The sequence below is a fragment of the Oncorhynchus mykiss genome, chromosome 3, assembly GCF_013265735.2.
Source record: "Oncorhynchus mykiss isolate Arlee chromosome 3, USDA_OmykA_1.1, whole genome shotgun sequence".
NCBI lineage: Eukaryota > Metazoa > Chordata > Actinopteri > Salmoniformes > Salmonidae > Oncorhynchus > Oncorhynchus mykiss.
The window spans coordinates 84257681-84273467 of record NC_048567.1 but is presented as its reverse complement, the minus strand read 5'-3'; the positions used below and the strand labels follow the sequence as shown (position 1 = coordinate 84273467).

The 15787-nt window shown below is 44.8% G+C and overlaps 1 protein-coding gene across 1 annotated transcript in view; it reads left to right on the top strand.

Annotated features, from left to right (window-relative positions):
- Positions 1-15787, top strand: part of si:dkey-230p4.1 (trichohyalin) — a 68631-nt gene that overhangs the window by 27890 nt on the left and 24954 nt on the right. The window contains exons 12-17 of the mRNA XM_036965273.1: positions 5711-5860; positions 5952-6108; positions 12042-12188; positions 12428-12537; positions 12744-12996; positions 13084-13277. Of these exons, the coding sequence (XP_036821168.1) occupies positions 5711-5860; positions 5952-6108; positions 12042-12188; positions 12428-12537; positions 12744-12996; positions 13084-13277 (1011 nt within the window). The remainder of the gene's footprint in view (positions 1-5710; positions 5861-5951; positions 6109-12041; positions 12189-12427; positions 12538-12743; positions 12997-13083; positions 13278-15787) is intronic.

Below are 15787 nucleotides of genomic sequence, written 5' to 3'. Positions count from 1 at the left end.
CTGTTGATGTTGTTTGTGCTTTTGCTGTTGTTTCTGTTGATGTTGTTTGTTGTTTGTGGTGTTGCTGTTGTTGATGTTTCTGTTGCTGTTGTTTGTTGTTGATGTTTTTTGTGTTGTTGATGTTTGTTGTTGCTGTTGATGTTTGTGCTGTTGTTGCTTTTTCCGTTACTGTTGTTTCTGTTGATGTTGTTGCTGTTGTTGATGTTGTTTGTGCTGTTGCTGTTCAAATCAAAAATCAAATAAAATCAAATTTATTTATATAGCCCTTCGTACATCAGCTGATATCTCAAAGTGCTGTACATAAACCCAGCCTAAAACCCCAAACAGCAAGCAATGCAGGTGTAGAAGCACGGTGGCTAGGAAAAACTCCCTAGAAAGGCCAAAACCTAGGAAGAAACCTAGAGAGGAACCAGGCTATGTGGGGTGGCCAGTCCTCTTCTGGCTGTGCCGGGTGGAGATTATAACAGAACATGGCCAAGATGTTCAAATGTTCATAAATGACCAGCATGGTCGAATAATAATAAGGCAGAACAGTTGAAACTGGAGCAGCAGCACAGCCAGGTGGACTGGGGACAGCAAGGAGTCATCATGTCAGGTAGTCCTGGGGCATGGTCCTAGGGCTCAGGTCCTCCGAGAGAGAGAAAGAGAGAAGGAGAGAATTAGAGAACGCACACTTAGATTCACACAGGACACCGAATAGGACAGGAGAAGTACTCCAGATATAACAAACTGACCCTAGCCCCCCGACACATAAACTACTGCAGCATAAATACTGGAGGCTGAGACAGGAGGGGTCAGGAGACACTGTGGCCCACTCCGAGGACACCCCCGGACAGGGCCAAACAGGAAGGATATAACCCCACCCACTTTGCCAAAGCACAGCCCCCACAACACTAGAGGGATATCTTCAACCACCAACTTACCATCCTGAGACAAGGCTGAGTATAGCCCACAAAGACCTCCGCCACGGCACAACCCAAGGGGGGGGGGGGGGGGGGCGCCAACCCAGGCAGGATGACCACATCAGTGACTCAGCCCACTCAGGTGACGCACCCCCTCCAGGGACGGCATGAGAGAGCCCCAGTAAAGCTAGTGACTCAGCCCCTGAATAGGGTTAGAGGCAGAGAATCCCAGTGGAAAGAGGGGAACCGGCCAGGCAGACACAGCAAGGGCGGTTCGTTGCTCCAGAGCCTTTCCGTTCACCCTCCCACTCCTGGGCCAGACTACACTCCATCATATGACCCACTGAAGAGATGAGTCTTCAGTAGAGACTTAAAGGTTGAGACCGAGTTTGCGTCTCTGACATGGGTAGGCAGACCGTTCCATAAAAATGGAGCTCTATAGGAGAAAGCCCTGCCTCCAGCTGTTTGCTTAGAAATTCTAGGGACAATTAGGAGGCCTGCGTCTTGTGACCGTAGCGTACGTGTAGGTATGTACGGCAGGACCAAATCAGAGAGATAGGTAGGAGCAAGCCCATGTAATGCTTTGTAGGTTAGCAGTAAAACCTTGAAATCAGCCCTTGCTTTGACAGGAAGCCAGTGTAGAGAGGCTAGCACTGGAGTAATATGATCAAATTTTTTGGTTCTAGTCAGGATTCTAGCAGCCGTATTTAGCACTAACTGAAGTTTATTTAGTGCTTTATCCGGGTAGCCGGAAAGTAGAGCATTGCAGTAGTCTAACCTGGAAGTGACAAAAGCATGGATTAATTTTTCTGCATCATTTTTGGACAGAAAGTTTCTGATTTTTGCAATGTTACGTAGATGGAAAAAAGCTGTCCTTGAAATGGTCTTGATATGTTCTTCAAAAGAGAGATCAGGGTCCAGAGTAACGCCGAGGTCCTTCACAGTTTTATTTGAGACGACTGTACAACCATTAAGATTAATTGTCAGATTCAACAGAAGATCTCTTTGTTTCTTGGGACCTAGAACAAGCATCTCTGTTTTGTCCGAGTTTAAAAGTAGAAAGTTTGCAGCCATCCACTTCCTTATGTCTGAAACACATTCTTCTAGCAAGGGCAATTTTGGGGCTTCACCATGTTTAATTGAAATGTACAGCTGTGTGTCATCCGCATAGCAGTGAAAGTTAACATTATGTTTTCGAATGACATCCCCAAGAGGTAAAATATATAGTGAAAACAATAGTGGTCCTAAAACGGAACCTTGAGGAACACCGAAATTTACAGTTGATTTGTCAGAGGACAAACCATTCACAGAGACAAACTGATATCTTTCCGACAGATAAGATCTAAACCAGGCCAGAACTTGTCCGTGTAGACCAATTTGGGTTTCCAATCTCTCCAAAAGAATGTGGTGATCGATGGTATCAAAAGCAGCACTAAGGTCTAGGAGCACGAGGACAGATGCAGAGCCTCGGTCCGATGCCATTAAAATGTCATTTACCACCTTCACAAGTGCCGTCTCAGTGCTATGATGGGGTCTAAAACCAGACTGAAGCATTTCGTATACATTGTTTGTCTTCAGGAAGGCAGTGAGTTGTTGCGCAACAGCCTTTTCTAAAATTTTTGAGAGGAATGGAAGATTCGATATAGGCCGATAGTTTTTTATATTTTCTGGGTCAAGGTTTGGCTTTTTCAAGAGAGGCTTTATTACTGCCACTTTTAGTGAGTTTGGTACACATCCGGTGGATAGAGAGCTGTTTATTATGTTCAACATAGGAGGGCCAAGCACAGGAAGCAGCTCTTTCAGTAGTTTGGTTGGAATAGGGTCCAGTATGCAGCTTGAAGGTTTAGAGGCCATGATTATTTTCATCATTGTGTCAAGAGATATAGTACTAAAACACTTGAGCGTCTCTCTTGATCCTAGGTCCTGGCAGAGTTGTGCAGACTCAGGACAACTGAGCTTTGAAGGAATACGCAGATTTAAGGAGGAGTCGTAATTTGCTTTCTAATAATCATAATCTTTTCCTCAAAGAAGTTCATGAATTTATCACTGCTAAAGTGAAAGTCATCCTCTCTTGGGGAATGCTGCTTTTTAGTTAGCTTTGCGACAGTATCAAAAAGGAATTTCGGATTGTTCTTATTTTCCTCAATTAAGTTAGAAAAATAGGATGATCGAGCAGCAGTAAGGGCTCTTCGGTACTGCACAGTACTGTCTTTCCAAGCTAGTCGGAAGACTTCCAGTTTGGTGTGGCGCCATTTCCGTTCCAATTTTCTGGAAGCTTGCTTCAGAGCTCGGGTATTTTCTGTATACCAGGGAGCTAGTTTCTTATGAGAAATGTTTTTAGTTTTTAGGGGTGCAACTGCATCTAGGGTATTGCGCAAGGTTAAGTTGAGTTCCTCAGTTAAGTGGTTAACTGATTTTTGTCCTCTGGCGTCCTTGGGTAGACAGAGGGAATCTGGAAGGACATCAAGGAATCTTTGTGTTGTCTGTGAATTTATAGCACGACTTTTGATGATCCTTGGTTGGGGTCTGAGCAGATTATTTGTTGCAATTGCAAACGTAATAAAATGGTGGTCCGATAGTCCAGGATTATGAGGAAAAACATTAAGATCCACAACATTTATTCCATGGGACAAAACTAGGTCCAGCGTATGACTGTGACAGTGAGTGTGTCCAGAGACATGTTGGACAAAACCCACTGAGTCGATGATGGCTCCGAAAGCCTTTTGGAGTGGGTCTGTGGACTTTTCCATGTGAATATTAAAGTCACCAAAGATTAGAATATTATCCGCTATGACTACAAGGTCCGATAGGAATTCAGGGAACTCAGTGAGGAACGCTGTATATGGCCCAGGAGGCCTGTAAACAGTAGCTATAAAAAGTGATTGAGTAGGCTGCATAGATTTCATGACTAGAAGCTCAAAAGACGAAAACGTCATTTTTTTTTTTGTAAATTGAAATTTGCTATCGTAAATGTTAGCAACACCTCCGCCTTTGCGGGATGCACGGGGGATATGGTCACTAGTGTAGCCAGGAGGTGAGGCCTCATTTAACACAGTAAATTCATCAGGCTTAAGCCATGTTTCAGTCAGGCCAATCACATCAAGATTATGATCAGTGATTAGTTCATTGACTATAATTGCCTTTGAAGTAAGGGATCTAACATTAAGTAGCCCTATTTTGAGATGTGAGGTATCATGATCTCTTTCAATAATGACAGGAATGGAGGTGGTCTTTATCCTAGTGAGATTGCTAAGGCGAACACCGCCATGTTTAGTTTTGCCCAACCCAGGTCGAGGCACAGACACGGTCTCAATGGTGATAGCTGAGCTGACTACACTGACTGTGCTAGTGGCAGACTCCACTATGCTGGCAGGCTGGCTAACAGCCTGCTGCCTGGCCTGCACCCTATTTCATTGTGGAGCTAGAGGAGTTAGAGCCCTATCTATGTTGGTAGATAAAATGAGAGCACCCCTCCAGCTAGGATGGAGTCCGTCACTCCTTAGCAGGTCAGGCTTGGTCCTGTTTGTGGGTGAGTCCCAGAAAGAGGGCCAATTATCTACAAATTCTATCTTTTGGGAGGGGCAGAAAACAGTTTTCAACCAGCGATTGAGTTGTGAGACTCTGCTGTAGAGCTCATCACTCCCCCTAACTGGGAGGGGGCCAGAGACAATTACTCGATGCCGACACATCTTTCTAGCTGATTTACACGCAGAAGCTATGTTGCGCTTGGTGATCTCTGACTGTTTCATCCTAACATCGTTGGTGCCGACGTGGATAACAATATCTCTATACTCTCTACACTCGCCAGTTTTAGTTTTAGCCAGCACCATCTTCAGATTAGCCTTAACGTCGGTAGCCCTGCCCCCCGGTAAACAGTGTATGATCGCTGGATGATTCTCAAGTCTAATACTGCGGGTAATGGAGTCGCCAATGACTAGAGTTTTCAATTTGTCAGAGCTAATGGTGGGAAGCTTCGGCGTCTCAGACCCCGTAACGGGAGGAGTAGAGACCAGAGAAGACTCGGCCTCTGACTCCGACCCGCTGCTTAATGGGGAAAACCGGTTGAAAGTTTCTGTCGGCTGAATGAGCGACACCGGTTGAGCGTTCCTACAGCATTTCCTTCCAGAAACCGTGAGAAAGTTGTCCGGCTGCGGGGACTGTGCCAGGGGATTTATACTACTATCTGTACTTACTGGTGGCACAGACGCTGTTTCATCCTTTCCTACACTGAAATTACCCTTGCCTAGCGATTGCGTCTGAAGCTGGGCTTGTAGCACAGCTATCCTCGCCGTAAGGCGAGTACAGCGACTGCAATTAGAAGGCATCATGTTAATGTTACTACTTAGCTTCGGCTGTTGGAGGTCCTGACGAACCGTGTCCAGATAAAGCGTCCGGAGTGAAAAAGTTGAGTAGGAAAAAACAAAAATATAAACGGTAATTAAAAAGTAAAAACCGTAAATTTGTCAGGTAGCAAAACAGGTTGGCAACAAAACGCACAGCAACTCGAAAACAAGTCTGCAAGTCGTTGTTTCTGTTTATGTTTCCGTTGCTGTTGTTTCTGTTGTTGTTGTTTCTGTTGATGTTGTTGTTGTTGTTTGTGCTGTTGCTGTTGTTTATGTTTCCGTTGCTGTTGTTTCCGTTGCTGTTGTTTCTGTTGATGATGTTTCTGTTGATGTTGTTGTTGTTGTTTGTGCTGTTGCTGTTGTTTATGTTTCCGTTGCTGTTGTTTCTGTTGATGATGTTTGTGTTGATGCTGTTGTTGCTGCTGTTTGTTGTTGCTGTTAATGTTGATGTTGTTTGTGTGTCAGTGAGAGAGAGATGGTGGGCTCCCTGAGGAGTCAGTTGGAGGAAGAAGAGAGACAGAGTGAGGAGAGGAGGAAGGAGAACGATCGACTGAGACTGGAGAGAGAGAGGGAGGAGGAGCAGAGGAACGAGCTGGAGAGCGATAGGCAGAGACGGTACCTAGTCCAGGTTACTGTAAAGTTACTGTAAAGCACTTTGTGACAACTGTTGATGTTACGAGGGCTTTATAAACCATTTGATTGACAGGTTGGAGGCGGACCTAGTAGAGAATGCCCATCTCAGTGAGCGTGAGGCTTGTATCCGCATGGAGCTGCATGTTCTACAGGGAGCGCTGCAGAGAGAACAGCTGGACAGGGAGAGGGCAGAGGAGGAAGCTGCTGATGCTAGGGATGCGCTAAGCAAGGTACAACTATCACCTCTGACCTCTAACCTCTGAGTCTTAGATTGAATCTGACACATGCTCTGTGTATTTAGTCGGCCTTTGTCTACATGATTGGTTAGGATTCGGCGCTCTCACCGCCGCAGCCTGGGTTCGATTCCTGGTCTGGGAATATGCCTTCAAGGGTGACAGGTATCCTAGTGGTTAGAGCGTTGGGCCAGTAACCAAAAGGTTGCTGGGTCGAATCCCCGAGCTGACAAGGTAAAAATCTGTCGTTCTGCCCCTGAACAAGGCAGTTAACCCCACTGTTCCCTGGTAGGCCGTCAATGTAAATAAGAATTTGTTCTTAACTGACTTGCCTAGTTAAATACAAGTTATGATGGTGATCGCTCACCTGTTAAAGCCTGCGAACTACATTCAGTGGCAAGAAACAGCACCTGAACCCTTTAGAATTACCTGGATTTCTGAATAGATTGGTCATCAAATTTGATCTGATCTTCATCTAGGTCACAACAATAGACAAACACAGTCTGCTTAAACTAATAACACACACATTATTGTATATTTGACGAATACATCAATATAGACAAGAAAAAGTATGTGAACCCCTAGGCTAATGACTCCAAAAGATAATTGGAGTCAGGAGTCAGCTAACCTGGAGTCCAATCAATGAGATGAGATTGGAGATGTTGGTTAGAGCTGCCCTGCCCTATAAAAACACTCACAAAATTTGTGTTTGCTATTCACAAGAAGCATTGCCTGATGTGAACCATGCCTCGAACAAAAGAGATCTCAGAAGACCTAAGATTAAGAATTGTTGACTTGCATAAAGCTGGAAAGGGTTACAAAAATAGCTCTAAAAGTCTTGATGTTCATCGGTCCACGGTAAGACAAATTGTCTATAAATGGAGAAAGTTCAGCACTGTTGCTCCTCTCCCTAGGAGTGGCCGTCCTGCAAAGATGACTGCGAGAGCACAGCGCAGAATGCTCAATGAGGTTAAGAAGAATCCTAGAGGGTCAGCTAAAGACTTACAGAAATCTCTGGAACATGCTAACATCTCTGTTGACGAGTCTACGATACGTAAAACACTAAACAAGAATGGTGTTCATGGGAGGACACCACGGAAGTCTGAAGTTTACAAAAGAGCACCTGGATGTTCCACAGCACTACTGGCATATTCAGATGAAACTTAAGTTGAGTTGTTTGGAAGGAACACACAACACTATGTGTGGAGAAAAAAAGGCACAGCACACCAACATAACCTCATCCCAATGTAACAGTACAAATTTAGACCGTCCCTCGCCCATACCCGGGCGCGAACCAGGGACCTTCTGCACACATCAACAGTCACCCTCGAATCATCGTTACCCATCGCGCCACAAAAGCCGCGGCCCTTGCAGAGCAAGGGGAACTACTACTTCAAGGTCTCAGAGCAAGTGACGTCACTGATTGAAACGCTATTTAGCGCCCACGCTAACTAAGCTAGCCGTTTCACATCCGTTACACTCACCCCCCTTTTGACCTTCCTCCGCAGCAACCAGTAATCCGGGTCAACAGCATCAATGTAACAGTACAAATTTAGACCGTCCCCTCGCCCATACCCGGGCGCGAACCAGGGACCTTCTGCACACATCAACAACTGACACCTACGAAGCGTCGTTACCCATCGCTCCACAAAAGCCGCGGCCCTTGCAGAGCAAGGGGAACTACTACTTCAAGGTCTCAGAGCAAGTGACGTCACTGATTGAAACGCTATTTAGCGCCCACGCTAACTAAGCTAGCCGTTTCACATCCGTTACACCAACTGTAAAGTATGGTGGAGGGAGCATCATGGTTTGGGGCTGCGTTGCTGCCTCAGGGCCTGGACAGCTTGCTATCATCGACTGAAAAATGAATTCCAAAGTTTATCAAGACATTTTTCAGGGGAATGTTAGGCTATCTGTCCGCCAATTGAAGCTCAACAGAAGTTGGGTGATGCAACAGGACAACGACCCAAAACACAGAAGTAAATCAACAACAGATTGGCTTCAACAGAAGAAAAAACACCTTCTGGAGTGGCACAGTCAGATTCCTGACCTCAACCAGGTTGAGATGCTGTGGCATGACCTCAAGAGAACAGTTAACACCAGACATCCCAAGAATATTGTGGAACTGAAACAGTTTAGTAAAGAGGAATACATACTTTGTCCGCCCTCACTGTGAATGTTTACACGGTGTGCTCAATAAAGACATGAAAACACATTGTTTGTGCGTTATTAGTTTAAGCAGACTGTGTTTGTCTATTGTTGTGACCTAGATGAAGATCAGATCAACTTTAACCAGAAATCCAAAGGGTTCACCTACGTTTTCTTGCCACTGTACATCGTTTCATTTTGAAAATAGATTGTAGGGTGTCTGATCAAAAACGTGTCTTTTGACCACTGGGTAAAATAATATGTTAATTGTGTAGATACTCCTCCGAGAAAACTAATGGGCCAAACCTCATGTCTCTCTCCATTTAAAAGGTATTGGAGTTTTTACCCTTGTCGGATTACTAGAATTTGAGTGACTAAATCAATGGGAAAAAAAGTGGTACAAAATGTAGAAAATAGCGTAGTCGGCTCGGCCTGGACGCTCAAGTCCGGAGGGCGTAAAACATAAAGGTCAAACAGATTTTAGTATTTTCATATTTTAGTTTACAGTCGTGGCCAAACGTTTTGAGAATGACACAAATATTAATTTCCACAAAGTTTGCTGCTTCAGTGTCTTTAGATATTTTTGTCAGATGTTACTATGGAATACTGAAGTATAATTACAAGCATTTCATAAGGGTCAAAGGCTTTTATTGACAATTACATGAAGTTGATGCATGAGTCAAGACCTCTGCAATCTGCCCTGGCATGCTGTCAATTAACTTCTGGGCCACATCGTGACTGAAACAGCCCATTCTTGCATAATCAGTGCTTGGAGTTTGTCAGAATTTGTGGGGTTTTGTTTGTCCACCCGCCTCTTGAGGATTGACCACAAGTTCTCAATGGTATTAAGGTCTGGGGAGTTTCCTGGCCATGGACCCAAAATATCTATGTTTTGTTCCCCGAGCCACTTAGTTATCACTTTGGCATTATAGCAAGGTGCTCCATCATGCTGGAAGAGGCATTGTTCGTCACCAAACTGTTCCTGGATGGTTGGGAGAAGTTGCTCTCGGAGGATGTGTTGGTACCATTCTTTATTCATGGCTGTGTTCTTAGGCAAAATTGTGAGTGAGCCCACTCCCTTTGCTGAGAAGCAACCCCACACATGAATGGTCTCAGGATGCTTTACTGTTGGCATGACACAGGACTGATGGTAGCGCTCACCTTGTCTTCTCCGGACAAGCTTTTTTCCGGATGCCCCAAACAATCGGAAAGGGGATTCATCAGAGAAAATGACTTTACCCCAGTCCTCAGCAGTCCAATCCCTGTACCTTTTGCAGAATATCAGTCTGTCCCTGATGTTTTTCCTGGAGAGAAGTGGCTTCTTTGCAGCCCTTCTTGACACCAGGCCATCCTCCAAAAGTCTTCACCTCACTGTGCATGCAGATGCACTCACAGCTGCCTGCTGCCATTCCTGATCAAGCTCTGTACTGGTGGTGCCCCGATCCCGCAGCTGAATCAACTTTAGGAGACGGTCCTGGCGCTTGCTGGACTTTCTTGGGCGCCCTGAAGCCGCTGTCACAACAATTGAACTGCTCTCCTTGAAGTTCTTGATGATCCGATAAATGGTTGATTTAGGTGCAATCTTACTGGCAGCAATATCCTTGCCTGTGAAGTCCTTTTTGTGGAAAGCAATGATGACGGCACGTGTTTCCTTGCAGGTAACCATGGTTGACAGAGGAAGAACAATGATTCCAAGCACCACCCTTCTTTTGAATCTTCCAGTCTGTTATTCAAACTCAATCAGCATGACAGAGTGATCTCCAGCCTTGTCCTCGTCAACACTCACACCTGTGTTAACGAGAGAATCACTGACATGATGTCAGCTGGTCCTTTTGTGGCAGGGCTGAAATGCAGTGGAAATGTTTTTTGGGGGGGATTCAGTTCATTTACATGGCCAAGAGGGACCTTGCAATTAATTGCAATTCATCTGATCACTCTTCATAACATTCTGGAGTATATGCAAATTGCCATCATACAAACTGAGGCAGCAGACTTTGTGAAAATTAATATTTGTGACATTCTCAAAACTTTTGGCCACGACTTTACGTCTTTCTTATTAATGCCGAATTCCTTATGTTTTTTGATTTCTCACAAAAAAGAAGTTTATCTCTGTGAAATGTTAACGTAGTGTACCACAAGTTTTTTATTTCAAAGCCTTTTTTATTTAATCCAGCTCGTGTCATGCTAATTTAATCCAGCTCATGTCATGCTAATTTAATCCAGCTCGTGTCATGCTAATTTAATCCAGCTCGTGTCATGCTAATTTAATCCAGCTCGTGTCATGCTAATTTAATCCAGCTCGTGCCATGCTAATTTAATCCAGCTCGTGCCATGCTAATTTAATCCAGCTCATGTCATGCTCATTTAATCCAGCTCGTGTCATGCTAAATTAATCCAGCTCGTGTCATGCTAATTTAATCCAGCTCGTGTCATGCTAATTTAATCCAGCTCGTGTCATGCTAATTTAATCCAGCTCGTGCCATGCTAATTTAATCCAGCTCGTGTCATGCTAATTTAATCCAGCTCGTGTCATGCTAATTTAATCCAGCTCGTGTCATGCTAATTTAATCCAGCTCGTGTCATGCTAATTTAATCCAGCTCGTGTCATGCTAATTTAATCCAGCTCGTGTCATGCTAATTTAATCCAGCTCGTGTCATGCTAATTTAATCCAGCTCATGTCATGCTAATTGAATCCAGCTCATGTCATGCTAATTCAATCCAGCTCATGTCATGCTAATTTAATCCAGCTCGTGTCATGCTAATTTAATCCAGCTCGTGTCATGCTAATTTAATCCAGCTCGTGTCATGCTAATTTAGTTTTTTGTGTCCCGCGGAAACAACTTTGCAGACAACGACCACAACATGTCAAATCCTAAAAAATGTACTGTCAACAGAGCTCGGTGCTTATTATCGGGTGTAATAGGTTACAACAGAGCTCGGTGCTTATTATCGGGTGCAATAGGTTACAACAGAGCTCGGTGCTTATTATCGGGTGTAATAGGTTACAACAGAGCTCGGTGCTTATTATCGGATACAATAGGTTACAATAGAGCTCGGTGCTTATTATCGGGTGCAATAGGTTACAACAGAGCTCGGTGCTTATTATCGGGTGTAATAGGTTACAACAGAGCTCGGTGGTTATTATCGGGTGTAATAGGTTACAACAGAGCTCTGTGCTTATTATCGGGTGTAATAGGTTACAACAGAGCTCGGTGGTTATTATCGGGTGTAATAGGTTACAATAGAGCTCGGTGCTTATTATCGGGTGTAATAGGTTACAAAATCCGACTTTTTGGATATGATGGTAATGTTGTTAGAGAAAGACCCCAGTGAACGAATCAGAACATGAAGAATCATATTTGTCTTGGTAAAATGTGTTTTATTACATAAGGAACTGCAGTTTCCTCATCAAAGCACATTTTCACCCACTCTGGGCAGAGTGGTGGACACCCTATAATATAGAGTACTTGCTTCTCTCTCCCCCATCTGTCCTCTCCTCCCTCTCTCTCCTCCCGCTTCCTCTCTCCTTCCTCTCTCCTCCTCATTCCTCTATCCTCCCTCTCTCCTCCATCGGTCCTCTCCTCCTTCCTCTCCCCTTCTTTCTCCTCCCTCTCTCTTCCTCCTTCCTCTCTCCTCTCTCTCTCTTCCTCCTTCCTCTATCCTCCCTCTCTCTTCCTCCTTCCTCTATCCTCCCTCTCTCCTCCCGCTTCCTCTCTCATCCATCTGTCCTCTCCTCCCCCTTCCTCTCTCCTCCCTCACTCTGCCCTTTCCTTCTCTCCAGGCCCGTGAGTCAGTGTTAACCCTTTCGTCCGGTCAAACCCTTCTGAAGAGAGAAGTGTCAGAGCACCGTGACGCCCTAGAGAAGATGGCTGCCTTAAACGAAGCCTTAGCCAAGGACAAGAGAGAGCTCAACGCCCAGGCACTACAGGTATACATTAACCCTGACGCCCAGCCTCTACAGGTAGACATTAACCCTGAGGCCCAGCCTCTACAGGTAGACATTAACCCCGATGCCCAGCCTCTACAAGTATACATTAACCCTGAGGCCCAGCCTCTACAGGTAGACATTAACCCTGAGGCCCAGCCTCTACAGATAGACATTAACCCTAAATTACTGCGTCTGAATATGCTGCTGAACTGTCTCAGACATCTACTCTTACCCTCAAGCTTGAAATGGAGATGGCTGACCTCCAGGTCCAGCTACAGGGACTAGAGTCAAAGGTCGTGACCCTTCGTAGGGAGCTTCACACCCAGTCCAATGAGAGCACAGAGTTAAGGTAGGACATGATGTGACTTCCTCAAAGTAGACAGACCTTAATGTCCTTTACATCTGTTTTGAAGACTAAATATGAACATTAATTTTCCTCAGTGCCTGTCTGTGAGGGCTGATTTGTGATCGTGATAGTTCCATCAGTGTTCTGTAATAGGCTGTGTGTGACAATCAATCCATATCTTATCAATCGATGTATTTGGGTGTGTACAGGACTCGTAGAAGATCAGAGCTCAGCTCCCTGCAGCAGCTCAGGGACAGAGAGAGAGAGCTGGAGAGAGAGGTGGAGACCCTACGAGAGGAGAAGGAGAGAGAGGTGGAGACCCTACGAGAGGAGAAGGAGAGAGAGGTGGAGACCCTACGGGAGGAGAAGGAGAGAGAGGTGGAGACCCTACGAGAGGAGAAGGAGAGAGAGGTGGAGACCCTACGGGAGGAGAGAGGAAGGGTTGGAAAACGGCTGGAAGAGGTGAAGGAGAACAGTAGAGTCTTCCTCTCTATGGTTTGTATTGCTTCTACTCACTTATTATTTTATTGTTCTTGATGTGGGTTACAGCTGTCTGTGCAGCACGGTGCAGTGTGTGGGGAGTTGAGAGGTCTGCAGGCAGAGCTGTGCCAAGCGACAGAGCAGCAGAGGAGGGCAGAGAGAGAGACTGAGGAACTACTAAGAGAGAACCAGGATGTGGCGGGGACTGTCCTCTCACTGGAGAGAGAGCGAGACCAGCTGGGGCAGGACATTGAGGAACTCAGGTGAATATACTTTTCATGCTTTACAAATGTATAAAGGAAAAGTTAAAAGCAGAAAATGTTGTAAAGAAAACACTACCTTAAAGGGATAGTTGACCCAAACATGTTTGTCCTCACCCTGTAATCAGTCTATGTAAAAGGCTTGACAGTTTGTCCTCACCCTGTAATCAGTCTATGTAAAAGGCTTGACAGTTTGTCCTCACCCTGTAATCAGTCTATGTAAAAGGCTTGCCAGTTTGTCCTCACCCTGTAATCAGTCTATGTAAAAGGCTTGACAGTTTGTCCTCACCCTGTAATCAGTCTATGTAAAAGGCTTGACAGTTTGTCCTCACCCTGTAATCAGTCTATGTAAAAGGCTTGACAGCAATCCATGCTTTGGTTTAGTTTCCTTGGCAGTGGCTGGCACTGTTTCCAAATGCTGGCACAATACCCGTTCAAGTAGTGGGACATATTAGCGTCATGTTCAAATCATCTTGAAGTGACTGGTGAGTTTCACAATCAATTTGAGATACTTTCGGATGTTTTGGACATGTTTGGTCCCATGACTTGAAGTATCATAGTGGTGGTAGTATCGTAGTGGTAGTAGTATCGTAGTGGTAGTAGTATCGTAGTGGTAGTAGTATCGTAGTGGTAGTTGTGTCGTAGTGGTAGTAGTATCGTAGTGGTAGTAGTATCGTAGTGGTAGTTGTGTCGTAGTGGTGGTAGTATCGTAGTGGTAGTAGTATCGTAGTGGTGGTAGTAGTATCGTAGTGGTGGTAGTAGTATCGTAGTGGTAGTAGTATCGTAGTGGTGGTAGTATCGTAGTGGTGGTAGTAGTATCGTAGTGGTGGTAGTATCGTAGTGGTAGTAGTATCGTAGTGGTAGTAGTATCGTAGTGGTGGTAGTAGTATCGTAGTGGTAGTAGTATCGTAGTGGTGGTAGTAGTATCGTAGTGGTGGTAGTAGTATCGTAGTGGTAGTAGTATCGTAGTGGTAGTAGTATCGTAGTGGTGGTAGTAGTATCGTAGTGGTAGTAGTATCGTAGTGGTAGTAGTATCGTAGTGGTGGTAGTATCGTAGTGGTGGTAGTAGTATCGTAGTGGTAGTAGTATCGTAGTGGTGGTAGTAGTATCGTAGTGGTGGTAGTAGTATCGTAGTGGTGGTAGTAGTATCGTAGTAGTGGTAGTAGTATCGTAGTGGTGGTAGTAGTATCGTAGTGGTAGTAGTATCGTAGTGGTGGTAGTAGTATCGTAGTGGTAGTAGTATCATAGTGGTAGTAGTATCGTAGTGGTGGTAGTAGTATCGTAGTGGTAGTAGTATCATAGTGGTGGTAGTACCGTAGTGGTGGTAGTAGTATCGTAGTGGTAGTAGTATCGTAGTGGTAGTAGTATCGTAGTGGTGGTAGTAGTATCGTAGTGGTAGTAGTATCATAGTGGTAGTAGTACCGTAGTGGTGGTAGTAGTATCGTAGTGGTAGTAGTATCATAGTGGTAGTAGTATCGTAGTGGTGGTAGTATCGTAGTGGTGGTAGTAGTATCGTAGTGGTAGTAGTATCATAGTGGTGGTGGTAGTATCGTAGTGGTGGTAGTAGTATCGTAGTGGTGGTAGTAGTATCGTAGTGGTAGTAGTATCGTAGTGGTAGTAGTATCGTAGTGGTGGTAGTAGTATCGTAGTGGTAGTAGTATCGTAGTGGTAGTAGTATCATAGTGGTGGTAGTAGTATCATAGTGGTAGTAATATCGTAGTGGTGGTGGTGTTAGCGTCGTAGTGGTAGTAGCATCGTAATAGTGGTGGTAATAGTACCGTAGTGGTGGTAGTAGCATCGTAGTAGTGGTAGTATCGTAGTGGTAGTAGTATCATAGTGGTAGTAGTATCGTAGTGGTAGTAGTATCGTAGTGGTGGTAGTAGTATCATAGTGGTAGTAGTATCGTAGTGGTAGTACTATCGTAGTGGTGGTAGTAGTATCGTAGTGGTAGTAGTATCGTAGTGGTAGTAGTATCGTAGTGGTAGTAGTATCGTAGTGGTGGTGGTAGTATCGTAGTGGTGGTAGTAGTATCGTAGTGGTGGTAGTAGTATCGTAGTGGTGGTAGTATCGTAGTGGTAGTAGTATCGTAGTGGTAGTAGTATCGTAGTAGTGGTAGTAGTATCGTAGTGGTGGTAGTATCGTAGTGGTGGTAGTAGTATCGTAGTGGTAGTAGTATCGTAGTGGTAGTAGTATCGTAGTGGTGGTAGTAGTATCGTAGTGGTGGTAGTATCGTAGTGGTGGTAGTAGTATCGTAGTGGTGGTAGTATCGTAGTGGTGGTAGTATCATAGTGGTAGTAGTATCGTAGTGGTGGTAGTATCGTAGTGGTGGTAGTAGTATCGTAGTGGTAGTAGTATCGTAGTGGTAGTAGTATCGTAGTGGTGGTAGTAGTATCGTAGTGGTGGTAGTATCGTAGTGGTGGTAGTAGTATCGTAGTGGTGGTAGTATCGTAGTGGTGGTAGTATCATAGTGGTAGTAGTATCGTAGTGGTAGTAGTATCGTAGTGGTGGTGGTA